This window comes from Phacochoerus africanus, chromosome 11 (genome assembly GCF_016906955.1).
Source record: "Phacochoerus africanus isolate WHEZ1 chromosome 11, ROS_Pafr_v1, whole genome shotgun sequence".
NCBI classification, from domain to species: domain Eukaryota; kingdom Metazoa; phylum Chordata; class Mammalia; order Artiodactyla; family Suidae; genus Phacochoerus; species Phacochoerus africanus.
In genome coordinates this window covers 125,658,241-125,677,249 of record NC_062554.1, presented here as the reverse complement: position 1 = coordinate 125,677,249, position 19,009 = coordinate 125,658,241, and the positions used below count along the sequence as shown (strand labels likewise).

Sequence of the window (19,009 nt, the reverse complement as noted above, 5' to 3'; positions counted from 1 at the left end):
TAAGCCCTTCCTTAAATCACTTGCAAATCTATACTAACACCAGCCAAACTCCTAGGGTTCTAACATTTGCTTCACTGTATTCGCAATTTTATTTGTTTACTACTAATTAACCTCCTTGAGAACTTCTTGAGGGTAAAAAGCTTCTTTTTATCTCTAAATCCCTAAAACCTAGAAATGTACCAGAAATATAATGGGTACATTTAATTAATGTTTGATAATCAAATTGATGAGTTTCTACCCCACGGACTTGTAAGAATTAAGTGGAATACCATTTTTTTGTTGTTGTTTTTGTTGGTCTTTTTAGGCCTGCACCACAGCATATGGAGGTTCCCAGGCGAGGGGTCAAATCAGAGCTGTAGCTGCCAGCCTACACCACAGTTACAGCAATGATGGATCCAAGCCATGTGTGTGACCTACACCACAGCCATGAACAACACCAGATCCTTAACCCACTGAGCGAGACCAGGGGTCGAACCCATATCCTCATGGATACTGGTCGGGTTTGTTAACCACTGAGCCACAATGGAAACTCCCGGGATACCATTTATAAAAGTGGCATATAAATTATAAACCTCTAGAACATTAGTTGGCAATGGTGAGGGGAAGGTACAAACTAAGGGATCTATATCAAAGACTATAAAACTACAAAACAACAGAAGTCATTTTCTCAGGAAAGCATAACAGGATGACTAAATCAAAAAAATAAAATTTTCTTTGTAAAGTATAACTCTTTATTTTAGGAAGATAATTGCCTATTGAGAAATTTATGCAGAAAACAAAACAACAAACATAATATTAAGATAATCAGCTACTGTCAAGTATATGCTAAAGATAATATATTCAAGATAAGAACAAAATTTACTTGCTGCTCTTGTGTCTGAACGACTAAGTCAGATAAGACTACTATCAAAGGACTAAAAGAGTTTTAATTCCAAAACCTGGAAAGTAATCATGCAAAAATTGCTTCCAGAACTTAACATTCATGCTATGTACTTCTTCCGGTTTGTGTATTATTTCTACACAGAGAGAAAAAAAAAATCTGTAAGATGCAGTAAAGGGATTTCTCATACTGTTCCTTAGATATACAGCATGAAGGGAACACCAAGCAATGATACAAAGATGTTCAGTGAACATACTGGAAAATTCAGATTCCTTTCTTGTATTTTACTCTAGAGAACTAGTTATACAGCACAAGAAGAAAACTGGAGTTTCCGGAGTTCCCGTCATGGTTCAGCAGAAACTAATCTGACTAGCATCCATGAGCACGTAGGTTCCATCCCTGACCTTGCTCAGTGGGTTAAGGATCCGGCATTGCTGTGAGCTGTGGTGTAGGTCGCAGATACGGCTCAGACCCAATGTTGCTGTGGCTGTGTATAGGCCAGCAGCTGCATCTTTCATTCTAACACTATCCTGGGAACCTCCATATGCCAGCAGTGCAGCCCTAAAAAGACAAAAAAAAAAAAAAAAAAACTACACACACAAAAAAAGAAAACTGGAGTTTTGGCCTTTAAGGAAGCAATAAAAAGAACAAAATCAATTCTTTCCCTCTTTGGACCCCTTCAAGTTCAGTGAACAAAGTGTATTCTCTCTCAAGCTCTTCTGGCCCTTCTAGTTAAAGCTGCTCTGTTTTTCAAAGGAAGTATCTTATATTGCAGTCTATGGTCCAAATTCATAAAAGCGGGTACGCTTAAACGCCACTGTTTATAATCAGTCTCTAAATTTCAGAATTTCTGAAGTTTGAAAGATCTCAAGTTCCAAAGTTCTAAAAGTTCTCTTAATTTTATTTGCCATAGAAATAAGGCTATAGCAATTAAGTTCTCAAATTAGTCCACAAATGCTGATTTACTGCACAATTTAGAAGTGCCCCCCCCCCCCAAAAAAATGTGCCAGGCTTTCTAAAGCCTTCATCTCTGTACATATTAATTCCCTTTGCCTGGAACATCCTGCTTCTCCAACCCCATCCACCTTGTCTTTACCTGAATAACTCTTATTCAGTCTTTAGTTCTCAGTTTACATGTTATCACCTCCAATAAACCTTCTCGAGCTAATCCTCCCCAGTGTACCAAGGCCATGTTGATCCCCTACTGAGTATTTCCATATTAGGTGATATCAGCCATGGGGTTTATGTGTCTCCTCATATAAGTCTCTGAAAACAGAGACGATGATCGTGATACCTGGCACACAGGGCACTCAAAAAATAATTTGTGAAAGGAATAGCTATTTAGAATATTAACTCCTGGATGTTCCACAGTACTTGAGGTTAGAGAAGAACTTAAAGTGTTACAGTGTTTTTCTGTAGCTGCTTCTTTCTACATTTTTACACTCTCCCTTCTATTTTGGATCCTGGATAACTGCCAGGATAGCTTCCTAAAGATGTTGGAATTAAAGGGGTAAAATAAATGAATCAACACATATCTTCCTGATTAAACAGAATTGGCCCTCTATAATAATCTATGCTAGAAACAATTCAAACCCAACTATATTAAGACTTTTTGCTAAAGCCTACATCCTTCATTTTGCACTGCCTTACCTGGGTTAGGTTTTCACTAGAACTTGCAATGTTACTTTCTTGATGCTTATGATATTTTCCTTCCCATTCATGAACAGTCTGCTTATACGTGGAATCTGAAAATAAATGTTCACTTTTGTGCCTCGTCGTATTTAATGAAACCTGGGAGTCTTCCAGGCATTTTCTTCTCTCCTGTTTAGTCTTTGACTTGTTAGAATATAAACTGAAGACGTTTTCTTCTACAACCTTCTGGAGGGTATCACGAGATTTTACTGGGATTTTGAAACTGATCTTTCTTCTTCTAGATGCAAGGGGTTCCTTAATTATCCTCTTAGAATTATGATCCTGAGAAAATTGAATTCTCTTGCATTTTTCCAAAACATATTTTTCAGAACTGTCTCTAAATTTATTGTACCTTTCTTTCTTGAGTTCCTTCGTCTTCTCCCTCTGAGCAAGTAAATGAGGCCATTTTTTTTCACTTGCTTGGCCTTCAGCTTTAGGTTTCACATCTTTGGCAATCTTAGGACTGCTAAAGTTTTTAATTCCATGGTCCAGCTTACTCTTAACATTTGTCAATTTAGTATCTTTAAAATCTACACATTTATTTATATCTTTTTTAGTTCCACTTGTAGAAGGACTCTGCGAAATAATTTGATTATCATTTGAGTATGTTTCTTGGAGTTTAACAAGTCCTTGTGATGAAGAACTGATTTTTGGTCTCCTTCTTGGAGTGTCAGTTTCTACATTTAGGCTGTAAAGTAGCATAGAAAACTAGGTTACAGTACAATTAAACATGATTATACATAACATTGCACTGCATCATTTTAGTTGGGAAATGAAAGAACTAGCCTGACATGAAATTCATAAAAGTAAGAAATAGCTATAGCAAGAATGAAGTGGAAAGGATTACTCAACGAATGGTGTTGGAATAAGTGGCTTGCTAATTGGGGGGAAAAAACCCACAAATTTACAGCCTTATATAATACCAGATGACATGATTCCAAATACATTAAACACTTAAGTATAAAATAATTATTATTTCCATAGTTACTACACTTCATATTAAATACTTAAAAAACACAGGGGAAAAGGAAATATCTATCTGATTTCTTCATAGAGAACTTCCTGAACTAAATAGCAGTGAGAAAAATCACAAAGGAAAATAATAAATGTAAGCGACTATTTAAAACTTTAGCATATTAAAAAAATAAAATTAAAAGAACTAGGAAATGGTATCTGCTATATATGTGACACCTTATTAGCCTCAGTAAAGAAAAAGCTCACGAAAAAGTGCTAAGATCCTAGAACAAGACATAAACAAAAAATTAATGAAAGAGAAAAAAGGAATAGCTAATAAACATTTTGGGGAAAAAAGTTAGACTTCCTTAGTAGTCCCAGACATGCTAATTATAACATATCATTTTCTTCTATCAAATTAACAATGCTTTGAAAATAACACTAGGAATTCCTGCTGTGGCACAGTGGGTTAATTATCTGGCTTGTCTCTGTGGAGGCACCAGTTCAATTCCCAGCCTGGCACAGCAGATCTGGTGTTGCAGCAACTGTGGCATAGGTTGCAGCTCTGGCTTGGATTCAATCCCTGGCCTGGGAACTTCCATATGCAGCAAGTACAGCCCAAAAAGGAAAAAAAAAAAAATTAAATACTGGCAAGAGGTTCTAAAATTGTTGCTAGTGAAAATGCGAAATGTTATAACAGTTCCACAAAGGATTTTGACATGATTAAGAATTCTAGGAGTTCCCACCGTGGTGAAGCGGAACGAATCTGAGCTAGGAATCATGAGGTTGCGGGTTTGATCCCTGGCTTTGCTCAATGGGTTAAGGATCTGGCGTTGTTGTGAGCTGTGGTGTAGGTTGAAGATGTGGCTCGGAGCTGGCATTGCAGTGGCTCTGGCGTAGGCAGGCAGCAACAGATCTGACTAGACCCCTAGCCTGAGAACCTCCATATGCCGTGGGTGCGGCCCTATAAAGACAAAAAGACAAAAAAAAGAAAAAAAGAATTCTAAAAATGTTCTTACTCTTTGACTTCTTAATAGTTCCCACTCTAGAAATCTATACCAAGGTAAAAAAAAAAAAAAGAAAAGAAAGAAAAAAAAAACAGAAATGGACTAAAAAATAATAATATTCAATTCAGGATTATTTATGACAGCAAAAAATGAGGTACAAGGTAAACACTAAAATTATGGAAATGACCAAGAAACATATCTTTCCATCAAATATGACAGGCAATAACAGCCATTTCAAATGATGTTTATCAAAGTTTTCAATGATATAACCACACATGTTGACATAATATTAAGCAGGAAACAAGCAGTTCTATTGTGGATCAGTGGTAAGGAACCCAACTAGTACCCATGAGAATCCTGGCCTCGCTCAATGGGCTAAGAATCAGGTGTTGCTGTGAGCTGTGGTATAGGATGCAGACGTGGTCAGCTCCCCATTGTTATGGCCGTGGCATAGGCCAGCAGCTGCAGCTCTGATTCAGCCCCTAGCCTGGGAACTTCCATATGCTGCACATGTGGCCCTAAAAAGAAAAAAGAGAAAAAGAAAGGAGAAAATATTTGATGAATGACAACCATGAATTTATATCAGCAAATCCTTGAGTACCTTTTAAATGGGCACTGAGAGGCAGGGGAGGACACATCAAATACAGTCCTTACCTGCAATTAGCTTACGTCCAGAAGAGGAGAAAGAGATGGTAAGTAAGTGACTTCTCAAATAATTAATTATGCAAGAGCAAACTATAAACATCTCAGAGTTTCTATACGTGTTTCACCTGAGTCTTCATCTGGTTTTATTTTATCTCTTTCTACAAAGAAACTGCCTATCATTATTTATCTGTTAATATGTAACAAAATAGAACTTTAATAGGAACTTGCTTGGCACTTAACAGTATCTCATGTAAGACATCAAATGTATTAAAGAAAAATCAAGAAAACAACAAACAAAAGAAAAATTTTAATAGGATGCTATAGTTCTCTGAGCATTTTTAAATTCCTATTTGAGGGCAATGAAGATGGGTGGAGTAGCCGGATGTGGAACTCACCTCCTCTCACAAATACATTAAAAATACAGCTACAAATGGAATAATTCGCAGACACCCACTGAACACCAGCAGAAAACCTCAAACACCTGAAAGGATAAGAAAGATCTCCACGTAACTGCATAGGACTAAAGGGGAAAAAAGAAAGAGAGAAGCAGGACAGGGAGGAAGCTGAAGCTGGTTCCCACACCCTGGGAAGCCCCCTTCCAGCGAGGAGATCAGCGGAACAGAGAAGGAGCTTCAGAGGTTCAGAGGAGAGTGCCACAACCATTCTGTGACAGGCAGAACAGACAGACCTACACAGAGGGCCCGCGAAACACGCATCCACTGGTATGCACAGGGGCTTTTTAAAGGACAGACTGGGGAAGAAGCCTGCTTTGGCTACGCAGAGACAGCCTAAAGGAGCTGCAGTGTGGTAAGATCATAACCAGGAGTGTTCACAGAGGACCAGGCCCTCCACAGAAGTGAACTGCTACTGTTAAGCGGCATGTGAAGAGCAGGCACCACAGCAGCCTCTTTCTGCACGTGCCAGCCCCACCTTCCCAGGCTCCTAGCCAGGCTCCGGCCAGGGCAGGCTCCTGTGCCACAGCTGCCATCTTGGCCAGCTCCTGCACCAACTGCCACCCTGGCAGGCCCTGGGAGCAGACATCAACAGGTTATCTATGTACAAAGGTGGGGCTGAAACCAAGCTGAGCCCCAAGGATTGTATGACCTAGGAAGCAGTGCTGAAACCTCTCCCGAGAGCTACATAAGCTGCAGATTTACACCTCCTCTGCTGGCTTTGTAAATTCAGCACCTGAGGGACATTCAAATAGACAATAGGTGGTCCCACTGCTGGGTCAGGTCTGGCCTTAGCATCCGTGGGCTCTGGGAGCACACAGACATGGAGGCTGGGTCCAGCTAGGGTCTGAGCTGCCTCCTCAGCTCCCACAGCGGGTCCAGGGGCATGACTTCTACAGTCCTGGGACCTGACTTCAGTGGATCTGTGCTAGCGGCCTTCTAAAGTATACAAAAAGCTCACACAATTCAATAACAAAAAAATAAACAACCCAATCAAAAAATTGGCAGAAAATCTAAACAGACATTTCTCCAAAGACATACAGATGGCCAATAGGCACATGAAAAGAGGCTCATCATTGCTAATTATTAGAGAAATGCAAATCAAAACTACAATGAGGTACTCCTTCACATTACTCAGAACGGCCCTCATTAAAGAGTCTACAAATTATAAATGCTGAAGAAGGTGTGGAGAAAAGGGAACCCTTTTATACCGCTAACTGGAATATAAACTGATAGAGCCACTAAGGAAAACAGTATGAAAGTTTCTAAAAAAAATAAAAAGGGAGTTATCAGATGATCCTGCAATGCCACCCCCGAGCATACATCTAGAGAAATCTACAATGTAAAAAGGTAATATGCACCACTACGTTCAGAGCAGCACTATTTATAATAGCCAAGACATGGAAGCACTTAAATGTCTACTGACAGATGAATGGAGAAAGAGGATGTGGTATATGTACACAATGGAATATTGCCCAGCCATAATAAAGAATGAAATGCTATGTGCAGCAATATAGATGGACCTAGAGATTATCATACTAAGTGAAGGAAGTCCAACAGAGAAAGACAAATCATATGCTATCACTTATATGTGGAATGTAAAATATGACACAACTCGACACACCTATGAAACAAAAAGAGACTTACAGACATAGAGAATAGACTTATGGTTGCCCAGGGGGATGGTGGGTGAAGGAGAGAAGAAGATCTGGGAGTCTGGGATTAGCACAGGCAAACCAGTAAACATAGGATGGTAAACAACAAGGTCCTACTGTATAGCATAGGGAACTATATTCAGTATCTTGTGATAGACCATAACGAAAAATAATATGAAAAGGAATATATACATGTATGATGGAATCACCTGCTACACAGAAAAAGTTAACACAACTTTGTAAATCAACTATACGCCAATAAAATATTAAAAAGTAATAAAAAATCAAGAATCAAATGTAAAAAAAATGTTTTGGAAATAAGAAAGACCTAGTAAAGCCAAAATGAACTTTTAAAAGCAAAAATTTTTCTAGGAGTTCCCAACGTAGCGCAGCTGAAACAAATCTGACTAGGAACCATGAGGTTACAGGTTCGATCCCTGGCCTTGCTCAGTGGGTTAAGGATCCAGCATTGCCATGAGCTGTGGGGCAGGTTGCAGACACGGCTCGGATCTGGTGTTGCTGTGGCTCTGGCATAGGCCAGTGGCTACAGCTCTGATTGGACCCCTAGTTTGAGAACCTCCATATGCCACAGGTGTGGCCCTAAAAGGATAAATGACAAAAAAAAAAAAGTTTCTATTTTACTTGTTTTTCACAATAGCCTTGTACTGCATATTTCACAGCAACATGTGCACTGTGGTCTATATGGTGATAATGAAAATTCAACATTATAATACCTTTTAAAAGACCAGGAGTTCCTGTCGTGGCACAGTGGTTAACGAATCCGACTAGGAACCATGAGGTTGTGGGTTCGGTCCCTGCCCTTGCTCAGTGGGTTGACGATCCGGCGTTGCCGTGAGCTGTGGTGTAGGTTGCAGACGCGGCTCAGATCCCGCGTTGCTGTGGCTCTGGCATAGGCCGGTGGCTGCAGCTCCGATTCAACCCCTAGCCTGGGAACCTCCATATGCCGCAGGAGCAGCCCAAGAAATAGCAACAACAACAACAACAAGAACAACAACAAGACCAAAAAATTAAATCTTAGTTAATTCTTATGAACGAGTTTTGCTATATTGTATATTTGCAACCCAAAAGACTGAAATTCTGAGCTCTCTTTAGGCAGGTTAGACATGTAGAAAATACTTATTTTTTATGAATGACTTAGTGTAAAATCAATATTCAGCTGAAGCTGAATATCACTATCACAGATTGAACTCTTGTGATATAAGAATAAATGTGAAATCTTGTCAAAATTTAATAATTATAATTAGATTATTAAAAAATTTAGTAACCAAGGTTTTAAAACACAACATATTGCAAGAGAAATAACTGCTCAACATAACTAGTGCTACATTATTCCATTGGCCTATAATGCACATTTAGGATACTAATTTATATATTTACTTACAACTTAGGTTAAATGAAGAATAAAGTACTCTTGGTTAATTCTGCCAATAACAGGGACTGTTAATGGCAATACTGACATTTCTCTTACAGTACTGAGATAAAATTTACCTACTTTTCGACTCCTAGACTTAAAGTTTTGGCCAATGGTTATGATGTAATTTTACCGAAGAAATCTCACAAACTGAAAGTGCACAGTCTGAAGAAATGCTTTCTGAATATTTTCAAAAGATTTCTGCCTCTGCTTGTATTTTTATTGCTAATAAGTACATCTACATGCCCTTAAACCATGGACCTGGAATTGTGGTAACAGTATAATGTAACTGGCTTTCAAGATGACAACATTCTCTCTGATTTTCCACCTACATCTCTGCACATCAATTTGGGGACCTTCCCTATAGAGGAATAGGGAGTCCTTTCAGAAGATGCCATATGCCATAAAGAAATGCTTATAAGAATAAGGCAAATAAGTTTGTTTACTGCTCCAAGAAGTAAACAATAACAGCAAATGAATTACTTTCTCCACAGGCAACCAATGGTCATTAGAAATCCCACACTATTGACACTAATGTATACAAAGCACCATATTACAGCTTTCTTTTGTCCAATCAATCTTTAAAATACACACAACATTGTTTAAATGCATGACAAGGCTGTTCTGAAATATACTGTGTCCCACATATTTTGTTTTTGACAAAAGAAAATTTCACTACAAGTTACATGCAGGATACCTGCCAATATCTGAAAGTAAATATTCAGATATTAACAATAAATCTAGATGCTATGCACTGTTCATATTATTGATGCTGTTACCTTGATTAGATATGATGATAACCTACACAATAGCAAGGTCATTGATCACACCTGGGTTCAGAGATCAAGAAATGTGGTTGAATTAGCCATTCAACTATTCAGTATGGCCAGGGATGAAGCCAAAGAGCAGATTTTGGGTAAATACTAGCACCAAGTTGAACTGCATTGCATCCTTAGAATAATTCATATCCTATTCTCAAAATAATTCAACAACGTTATTTTTTTCCTCCTCCCAAGGACTATATGAATAGGCCTAAGGGGGAAGTATATAGATCAGAAGTCTATTTATGCTCTTATATACAGATATAAAATCAAGGGCTAGAAAATGTGTTCTTAAGTAAAAGGTAACTAGTAAAAAATCAAGCAGCATTTTAGAACCCAAAATAAAATTTGAAAAAAGATACTACTACCAAAGGCATTAAAAATCTGAAAAATTTAGAAAGTGATAGTCAATATAACATGAAATTTTTGACAGTAGACTTAGCAACAGATGATAACATAGACACAAAGCATCACAGAAAAAATAGGATATGATTCAAGAGAAAAATGGAAGAAGAGTCAGAGGCAGGTTGGATTTTTTTGTTCTTAGCTACCATTAGCTGAGCTTGTCTAGGAAGCAGAATTTTTATTTTTATATTTAAAGCCATTTGAATTGTTCCCCCAGAATTTATTTTCAGAGAAACTTTGATCTTACCAGCATTTATCATGCACTATACTTTTTATAGTTATTTACCCCTATTTGTGGCAAGAAATTCCTTCACAAAATTCTCTGAAATTTTTATCCAAAGAACACAGCAAACTACAGAGAAATAATCTCCAACATTCCTACCATTATTCCCCAAGTTCTCCAGTTGTAGAAACCTGTTTAATTAACATGGTCTTAGAGCCATATTCAATAAGCTGCATATTCTTTTCTGGGTAATAAGATAATTTATCCAAAATTATTAAATTGGCTTCACAACCTCTTCCATTACTATATGTACTGAAGTTGTGTATCTTATAAGGGTGTGTAAAAATCAAATTATGTGAGATAAAAATTTACATTTTATTTGAAAGTAGTATTTACATAGCGCAGAATTCTGATAAACTTATTTCTTTCAACTCTTTCTTAAATTTACACAAATATTAAGAAAAATAATCATAATCTATGAAATAGCTATAAACATTTGCATTGCAAAATGCCGAACAAAATATTTTGCAAATCTAAATATTCAGTCTCACAATTCTAAGCTTAAAAAGTGAGAAGATATCAAGAAAAAGGGAGAATTTACCTTTTTAGTTCTTGTCTTCTTTTTGTATTACAGTACAGAATATCTGTATGATCTGATCTCTGGAAAAAAAAGTATCATTTAGGAAATACACATTGTGCACTGTGCTACAAAAACAGAGGAAGAGGAGTGGAAGATGATCTTTTTTCCATATCTATGTATTAGTAAATAAGTTGACACAATAATTTACTTAATCCTTCCAAACATCTTGTGAGACATTCTCAGCTAAGATTGCTTAGGTAACCTAAGAAGTTGGAGTTGATTGGTGTAAATTTAGTAAAGAGAAAATAAACCAGCCTAATTAGAAGCAGGACTGTTCTGAGGAAGAAGAAAAAAGAAAACTGGATAGTTGAGGTGTGACCAAATTTAAGAGAGTCCTAAAAGACAAACTAAAAAGTAAGCAATGATTTTTCGACACAGAAGAAATATGATGAAATCAATTTTTATTCTTATAAATTGAGACAGCAGTTTCATTATATGAAAACAAATTCTTAAAAAGACAACTCTACACACATGGAACTTTCACAACCACTCTCTCTTATTACCCACAACAACTCTGTAACTATCCTGATACACACCTAACTCCCTGCTGAATGTGGTAAGTACTTCACCAACTACCCATTCATTAGCTTGATGTGTTTAGTATGCTGTCACTGTTTCAAATTATTTGGGAGACAGTGGAATGATCTCTGGACTTGGCTCTGCTGCTGTATACAATTTTGTGTTCTTTGACAAGTCACTTAACTTTCTGGATCTCCATTTCTGAATCTGAAAGGGCAAATACTGTATCTTCCCTGGCTACCTCAAAGTGACATTTGAAAGACAAATATAACCATAGATGGGAAAAGTCTTAAAACTGGGAGTTCCCGTTGTGGCTCAGCAGTAACAAATCCTACTAGGATCCATGAGGATGCAGGTTCGATCCCTGGCCTTGCTCAGAGGATTAAAGGATCTGGAGTTGCTGTGAGCTGCAGTGTAGGTCGAAGATGCAGCTCAGATCCCACATTGCTGCGGCTGTGGCGTAGGCCAGGAGCTATAGCTCCAATCTGACCTCTAGCCTGGGAACTTTCATATGCCAGATGCGGCCCTAAAAAGTCGTAAAACAGTCTAAACTTAGATCCACGTTATGTAATCCCACATGATAGTTAAGTTTTTTTTTTTCAATTGGCCATCAAAAAAAGCAAGCATAATATAAGAAAAAATTAATGGACAAGTAGTAAGGGAATTTATACTATAAACCCTCCAACTATACATTAAAACGTAAACATAAATAATTTTTATAGTTAGTTACAGTATCTAAACACTCACCAGTTTTCTCTTCTCTGATGAAATGGATCTTATAGAGCAAGTTGAACTAGAAGAACTTGCTGAGGTTTTTTTCTCTTTCTTATCCTAAGAATGCCATTTGGAAAAAAAGGAAAGAAAACCACCAAATGAAGCATAGTGTAAGAGAGCATTATTTCATCACTGTTACTATAAATAAAAAATCCTTCCACGTTAATAATAAATTTCAGGGAGGACCAATGTTTAAAGGCATACAAACATTGGTAAGAGGAAGGGAGATGCAACTAGAAATCAGAGGACTGAGGTGCTCTTAAATTAGGAATGAGATGGCACACAGGTGCCACAGCAGACAGCTGCCAACAATACAGGTAAGGGCATTGCAAGGTGGTACTGCCAGGGTGAAATGCAGTCTTCTATAAAGCAAAACCATATATCCAGTCATTTTTCAGTGGATCCTGAATTCAATGAGGACAAACATATTTTGAAGACCTGCCACGCACCAAAGACATTCTGGACAGTGGAGACAGATTAACGAAAAAACAATAAAAGTCCCTGCCTTCATGGAGGTTAAAATCTACTGCAGGAATTTACAAATAAGCAAGTAAAACACTCAGTGTGTCAGAGGATGCCATGGAAAAAAATAAAGCAGTGAAAGGGGTCAGAAATAGCTAGTAGGCAAGGATGAGGCAGTGCAATTTTAAACAGAGTAGTCAGAAAAAGCCCCATTGGTAAGTTGACATCTGGAGACCTAAAGAAATGTAGGAACAAGCACTGTGAACATCTAGGGAAAGAGTTTTCAATTCAAAGGGAGTAAAGCAAGCATAAAACCCCTGGGGCAGGAATGTATCTAGTTATTGGAACAACAACGAGGAAGCCCCCAAGTGGAGAAAGCAAAGGGAGAATGAGACATAGATGAGAAAGGTTTGCTTTGTCGGCCCCAGCAAGGACTTGAGTTTTTTTCTCTGCAGAGGAAAACCACTGTAAAGTACTGAGCAGCGGAGGGACATGACCCTCCATTTTAACAGGGTCACTCTGGCTGCTGTGTGGAGAATGCGAGAAAGCAAAACGGAAGCAGGGAGATCAATTCAGAAACTACTGAAATAATCTAGGAAAGCAATTTGATTGCCTGGATCCTGGGGACAGCAGCAGGGGAGATAGTCAGACTGCTGATAGAATTTGCTGATAGACAGGATGCAAGTAGAGCATGGCAACCCATTCTGTTGGCCCACATTGACCCAAGCAAAGGAAAGACTGTTACTGTAGTTTACCCAATTGGAAGACCTACGGCTGGACATTTGAAAGATTATAGTTTAAGAAGATGAGGAGGAACCAAAAAGGACACGGCCAAACTTCAGTGTCTTCAATGGGTGACTGGGAAAGTAATAGTACCTACCTCATAGTGTTGGGAGGAATAAATAAAATAACGCAAGTAAAGAATGACAAAAACAAATGACATCCTGGGTCAGAAGGGAAGAACAAAATGTTTATACATCTCGTTTTAAAACTGAGGTGTATTTTTTCATTACACAAAAATAAACTGTAAAAAGGTATCTTTAGGTCGATAAATCAGAATTCTTACTTCTTCATCAACACTGGATGATGAGGTGGTGCCTTTTCTCCTGGACTTCTCCTTTTTTCCCCAAGATTCTTTGCTGGACATTTTTAAAAGCTAAAATAGACATTAAAAACACATTATGTGATTTTTTTATTTTTACCACCAGCACAACAAAAACATTAGAAATTATTCTCAAAGACTGCAGTTTTATACAATAATTTCTGCATTTTTACCCATTCTCAAGGTGACAGGATTCTCTCATTGTTCCACTTTTACACATATCCTCCCTCATAATGATCTGTTCCTCTCCTCCAGCTTCATCTATCACCCTCTAGGAATGACTCTAAAGTGCCTTTGGCCCTGACATCAATCAAGCATCAGATCACCATTTTCAATTGCCTTCAGGACTGATGTATTTTGCCCCACCTACACCTCAAAACCAATTAGTCTTAAGTCTTCATTTTCCTGACACACTCCTTTACTCAATGACAGAGACTTCAGGCAAATCACGTATGTTTTTTTAGCTCGAGTTTCATTACAGGTAAAACAGAGGTAAGCAACCCAAAGGGTTTTTGAAGAACGCAAAACTATGGATGTAAAAAATACCTTGCACAGGGTCACACACAAGGAGGGTCTAAACACCGGCTCACTGCTTGTCTTTCTACTAGATCCTGAGCCTCTTGAAGTGTACGCTGTATTAAAAATTTAGAAGGTGTTCATAAATGCCTGCTGAGTGAAGGAATTAGTGAATTTTTCTTCCTGAGAATCTGCATCGCTCATTCTGAGCCACTTCCAACTTACTCATCGTAGTCCCTCTGTCTACTACCCATCTCCAACTCACTTTCTCAGCCCTGCTCTGAAGGGAGGAAGGGAGGGAGACACACACACACACACACACACACACACACACACGGTCATCAACACTCTCAAGATAGTGCAAACAACTACCCTGGGGTGGAATGAGAGACCAGAGACTGGGAACGTCACCAGGTTTCTTGGGGCAAGAAGACATAACAGGGGTCCAGAAGTAAAGCCCAAAGGAGAGTTTATTGCTGGTAGTGACATGTATTGACACTATAACAAAGACTAGAAACTAAGCAACTGCAGCTGCTCCTGGTCAACCATGATCACAGTAAGTGAAGTTCTATAAAAGAACATAAGTTATAGCATATCAAACTTTTAGAATGCTTAGATGAATATGGAAAGAAGAAAAATGCTGACAGCTAACAAAAATCTAATAACAATAAAAATTAATGAGTCAACCTAGACTTCTCAGAAAGAGTCTAAATTACCCAGAAATGTTGCTTTGTAAGAGAATTTATGACAATAATTGAATGCACAGTTGAGCTTCCATATTAGAGTAATAATCCTTATTTCTCTTTCATTCCATGGGGAGAAAAGATTTAATGAAAAACAGTAACTTCCAGGCCATGAATTGCTTAGAGGCAAAGAACTGGTATGTTACCTTTTACAATTTAAACCCATTCATGTTGGTCTGAAGTTGCTCTGAACACACACAAAAAAAATTTGAACTCTTAAGACAAACTAAAAAATAAAAAACACTGCAGAGAGTGGATTTATGACATGCCTGTATGTTTATATATTTATGTTAGTGTGAAATTTATATTGATTTTATGGAAATCAAAACATAAATTAAATGAAGGGAGACTTTCTGTGCTGGCCAGCCTCCAAAATGGCTCTTGATGATCTCTGCTGCCCTGGTAATTACAGTCTTATATAGTAGTCGCCTGTCACAATAAAAAGAACTGATCTGTGTAACAAATAGATTTTTGCTATATGGCGGCATGTGGCTTGGTCAAATGAGACATTATGGCTTCTGTCTTTCTGTGTCTTGAATTGCTCACTCTAGGAAAAGCCAGCCACCATGTCCTGAGGACATTCAAGTAATCCAATGAGAAGCCCACCAAGGAAGAACTAAGATTTCTTGCCAGGGAGTTCCCTGGAGGCCTAGCAGTTGGGGATTCAGCATTGTCACTGCTGTGGTGCCGGTGTGATCCCTGGTCCGGGAACTTCCACATGCCACAGGTGAAGCCAAAAATATAAATAAGTTTAAAAAAAAAAAAAAAAAAAAAACCTCTTGCCAAAAGAATCAATTGGCAGGCACATGAGCCACCTTTGAAGCTGATCCTGCAGTGCTAATCATGCCTTCACATAGCAGCGTTTCTGGCAGGTATCTTACTGCAACCTCCTGAGAAACCTAGAACCAGATAGAACCAGAAAGCCGTTTCTGAATTCCTGGTCCATAGAAACTGAAGGACAATAAATGTTTTCCTTGTTTTAAGCCACTAAGTTTTGAGATAACTTAGGCAGCAATAGATGAATAATACACTCACTTAATATAATGCTTCAAACTTTCAAGTCTCCTTCTATAAGATGTCTTAAGAGCAGGGACCATGCTTCGAAATTCTTATTAAAGTGACCACAGAATGCACAGGCTAAAATCCAACTCTTTTCATCTTTTGATTTCCAGCTGGTATTAAATGATGAGACTGACATACTGGATCAAGCTTTCAATTATCCATCTAGTTTTTTTAGAAATAAACAAATCCGACAATTCTAGAATGATGCACAAAGTTAACCACTACTCACATTTGTGTTATAATGTGTTATTATCTCATTTTCAATTAAGTGTGAAGAGCAGTGAGGCAGTATACATTCAGGAATACGAGCTCAAAGTTGGGTATGCGGCCACTAAGAGGGCTTTAGAACTAGAATTCACAAAACCTTCGAGGGGATAAACTATGCTTCCACTAATCTGATTGTGGGGGGGGGGGAAGACCCCTCCACATAACTTCCAAACTTTGCGGGGGGGGGGGGCCGCTGGGGGACAAATTCCTGTTTGCCAAATAATCACAATTCCTCTCCCCTGGGTACTGAAACAAGTAGGAAATAAACAGACCAATGAGATTGGCATTAAGTATCAGTTTTATTAACGAGGAACCGAACAGGAAGTGCGAGTCTTGCACCCGAAATTAAAAGCAGCTTCGCTTTCCTTCCTTGCTGTCTCTAACATTCGGAAAATCCCAGGCAGAGCAGCCAGAAAATCCAAATTTTCCCCGTCTACCCCTGTCTTGAAGGAGCGCGGCTTAAGCTCCCACAGGCTCCGAGAGTAAAGGGAAGAGAAATGTGGGAACCAGAGAACACTACAGCATTTGCCTTGTGGAATCTGAATCGCATTAGTCAAGCGCCCCGAGCTCCACACACTGACGAGCTCTGGGCATTAAAAGCCTAAACTAAGGTAGGGCACCCACCCAAAAACGCAATACCCAATTCACAGGAATTTTACAACCATAGCGCAGCGCTGATATTGGGACTAGCTAAGTTAAAACAAAAATAAAGATAAAAGGAAAAGAGTGTGCGGGTCAGATGAGGGTGCGAAACGAAGGGCAGACCCTCCAACTTCAAGTCAACCAGAGTGAAAGGTGAGCTTCGTCGGCGGCTCGTAAACCTCCTAAACCCACAGGCTCGGGAACGAACTGACCAAAGCCTACTCCTCAGCAAGGGGGAGCCCCCCAAAGGCAGGGCCGGGCCAGAACCACACCCTTCGGAAAGCAGGCTCAACCCCGGTCCGCCCACAGTGGCCCCGCCCAGACCCGAGGGGCCCCGGAATCCCTCCATCCCGTCAGCCGCCCACTAGGGCACCTGAGGCAGGCGGGGAGCCCCCCAGCTCCCTACCTCAACTTACTGGTGCCGGCGGCGGCGGCGGTGGCCACTTGGGACGCCCAGGCCGAGGGGAAGGGACCCCGAGGGGAAGGGACCCCGAGCCCGATGCCCGGTGGGAAATGTAGTTCTGCGCTCGTACGCAGGCTACCGCTCGAACTCTCCGGGCGTTTGTTTTGCTTTGCATGTACTTCCTCGCCGGACTGGGAACGCGGCTCCGCCCCACCTCGCAGGCGCAGTGCACCCTGGGTAGTGCAGTCCTGGTTGGGTTCGGGGCGGGCGGCTGGAAAGAAAACGCAGCGTGGAAACAACACTTTCTTACCTCATTGGACGCCGTCCCCAGCACGCTCCTGCGCAGTGGGCGCTGACGTCGTTACGCCTCGGGGAAAAGGAAGCGGACGGGACCGTGAATCGCCGGCTCTGGCTTATTTTTCTGCTGACAGGATTTGGTTACTGGTTCTTCGTCTTTTGTCTGTTGCCCGCATCCTGCCCTCCCCTTTTGCTGCCCCACTCCTCGGATCCGTCCTCTGGGCGTTCACTCCAGTTCTCTCACCCCGCCGTGAGCCCCTCCTGGTCCCGGGGCGGGCCTGGCACGGAGGCGGTAACTACGGAGAATATGGCGGAGGAGGAGCTGCTGCCCCAGGAGAAGGAGGAGGTGGAGGTGGCCCAGGGCCAGGTCCCGACCCCGGCCCTGGATTCGGCTCCGGCCTCGGCCCCGGCACCGGACTCGGCTCCAGCGCCGGCCTCGGCTCCCGTCCCAGCCCCTGCCCTGGCCCAGGCTCCGGCCCTGTCCCCGTCCCTAGCCTCTGCCCCTGACGAGGCTGAAAGCAGTAAGTGCAGGAGGCCCAGCTCTTTCTGCTGCAGCAGAAGTGCGCCTTGCTGGGGAGTACGGGAGGCCCTTCTTCACTGGGGTGGTTTTGATGAGAAAAGGCGAATTTAGAGAAATGGGGGAAGGAAGGAGGGACCCTGTAGCGGGTAAAACGGGCACTGGATGGGGGAAGGCATCGCCGCAAACCTCGGGGACCTCACAGTGAAGCATATGTGGAGGCCAAGGGTGCTACGGACAGAAAGAAGTAATGAGATTGAGGGCTTCTTGATTAAAGGGGACCTATTTCTGGTACAAAAATAAGAAACTACACCTAATTGGGTAGTTTCCCTCGCAGCCCTGTTCACTAAGTCCTTCAAAATATGAAATAGTCACCGAGGCAATCTGTTCACTGTAGCAGACGCTGACTGCCAACATGTATAAACCGGTGCTGATTAGCTTTTATGCCTCAACATAGACAAGAGATGGGTTTTTCTCATTATTTCATTCTTTGTAGCTGCTTGCTTCCAAAAAGAATTTGAGGCTGATGAGTGATTTAAGAAAGAGTCGACTAAATTGCGAATGTCTTCCCTCGGTCGTAAATACCTATTGAGTACGTTTTTCCCTCGCAAGTCCGCTGTTGAAAATTAACAGCCAATATTATTGTACTTCTGAATGTGCGTGCATGTTTTCTAAGTGGTGCTTTATTGGACCGTAAAGGAATTTAAAAGATTGATGAGTAACTCACTGTTAAGAATCTTCTGAACATTTTTAATGTAAAATCTAAGCAAGTTTTCTTTTAAAATTTTTGTCCTGAAATTGACCCTTATGCTCTTTCTGAATTATAACGAAATATCTTAGGAATTTCTTGTCTCTCCTACTTCAAGGCCAGTTGTGAGATTAACGTTTATAAAACATTT

General features: G+C 40.2%; 2 protein-coding genes across 8 annotated transcripts in view; one reads left to right on the top strand and one right to left on the bottom strand.

The window, feature by feature from the left end:
• Positions 1-17,474, bottom strand: part of SWT1 (SWT1 RNA endoribonuclease homolog) — a 107,087-nt gene extending 89,613 nt beyond the window's left edge. For all 4 annotated transcript variants that reach the window (XM_047753958.1, XM_047753959.1, XM_047753960.1 and 1 more), the window contains exons 1-5: positions 17,310-17,474; positions 13,628-13,717; positions 12,073-12,156; positions 10,768-10,826; positions 2,531-3,260 (exon numbers count right to left, since the gene is read on the bottom strand). In XM_047753958.1, the coding sequence (XP_047609914.1) occupies positions 2,531-3,260; positions 10,768-10,826; positions 12,073-12,156; positions 13,628-13,717; positions 17,310-17,471 (1,125 nt within the window). In that variant the 5' untranslated portion in view covers positions 17,472-17,474. The remainder of the gene's footprint in view (positions 1-2,530; positions 3,261-10,767; positions 10,827-12,072; positions 12,157-13,627; positions 13,718-17,309) is intronic.
• Positions 17,475-17,715: 241 nt separating this feature from the next.
• Positions 17,716-19,009, top strand: part of TRMT1L (tRNA methyltransferase 1 like) — a 43,655-nt gene continuing 42,361 nt past the window's right edge. For 2 of the 4 annotated variants that reach the window (XR_007130951.1, XM_047753965.1), the window contains exon 1: positions 17,752-18,114. Coding sequence is in view for 3 of the 4 variants with exons in the window: in XM_047753965.1 (XP_047609921.1) it covers positions 17,901-18,114 (214 nt within the window). In the remaining variant the exon portion in view is untranslated. Of the gene's footprint in view, positions 18,115-18,161; positions 18,703-19,009 lie in introns of those variants that run through there. The other 2 variants (XM_047753963.1, XM_047753964.1) reach the window with 2 other exon arrangements.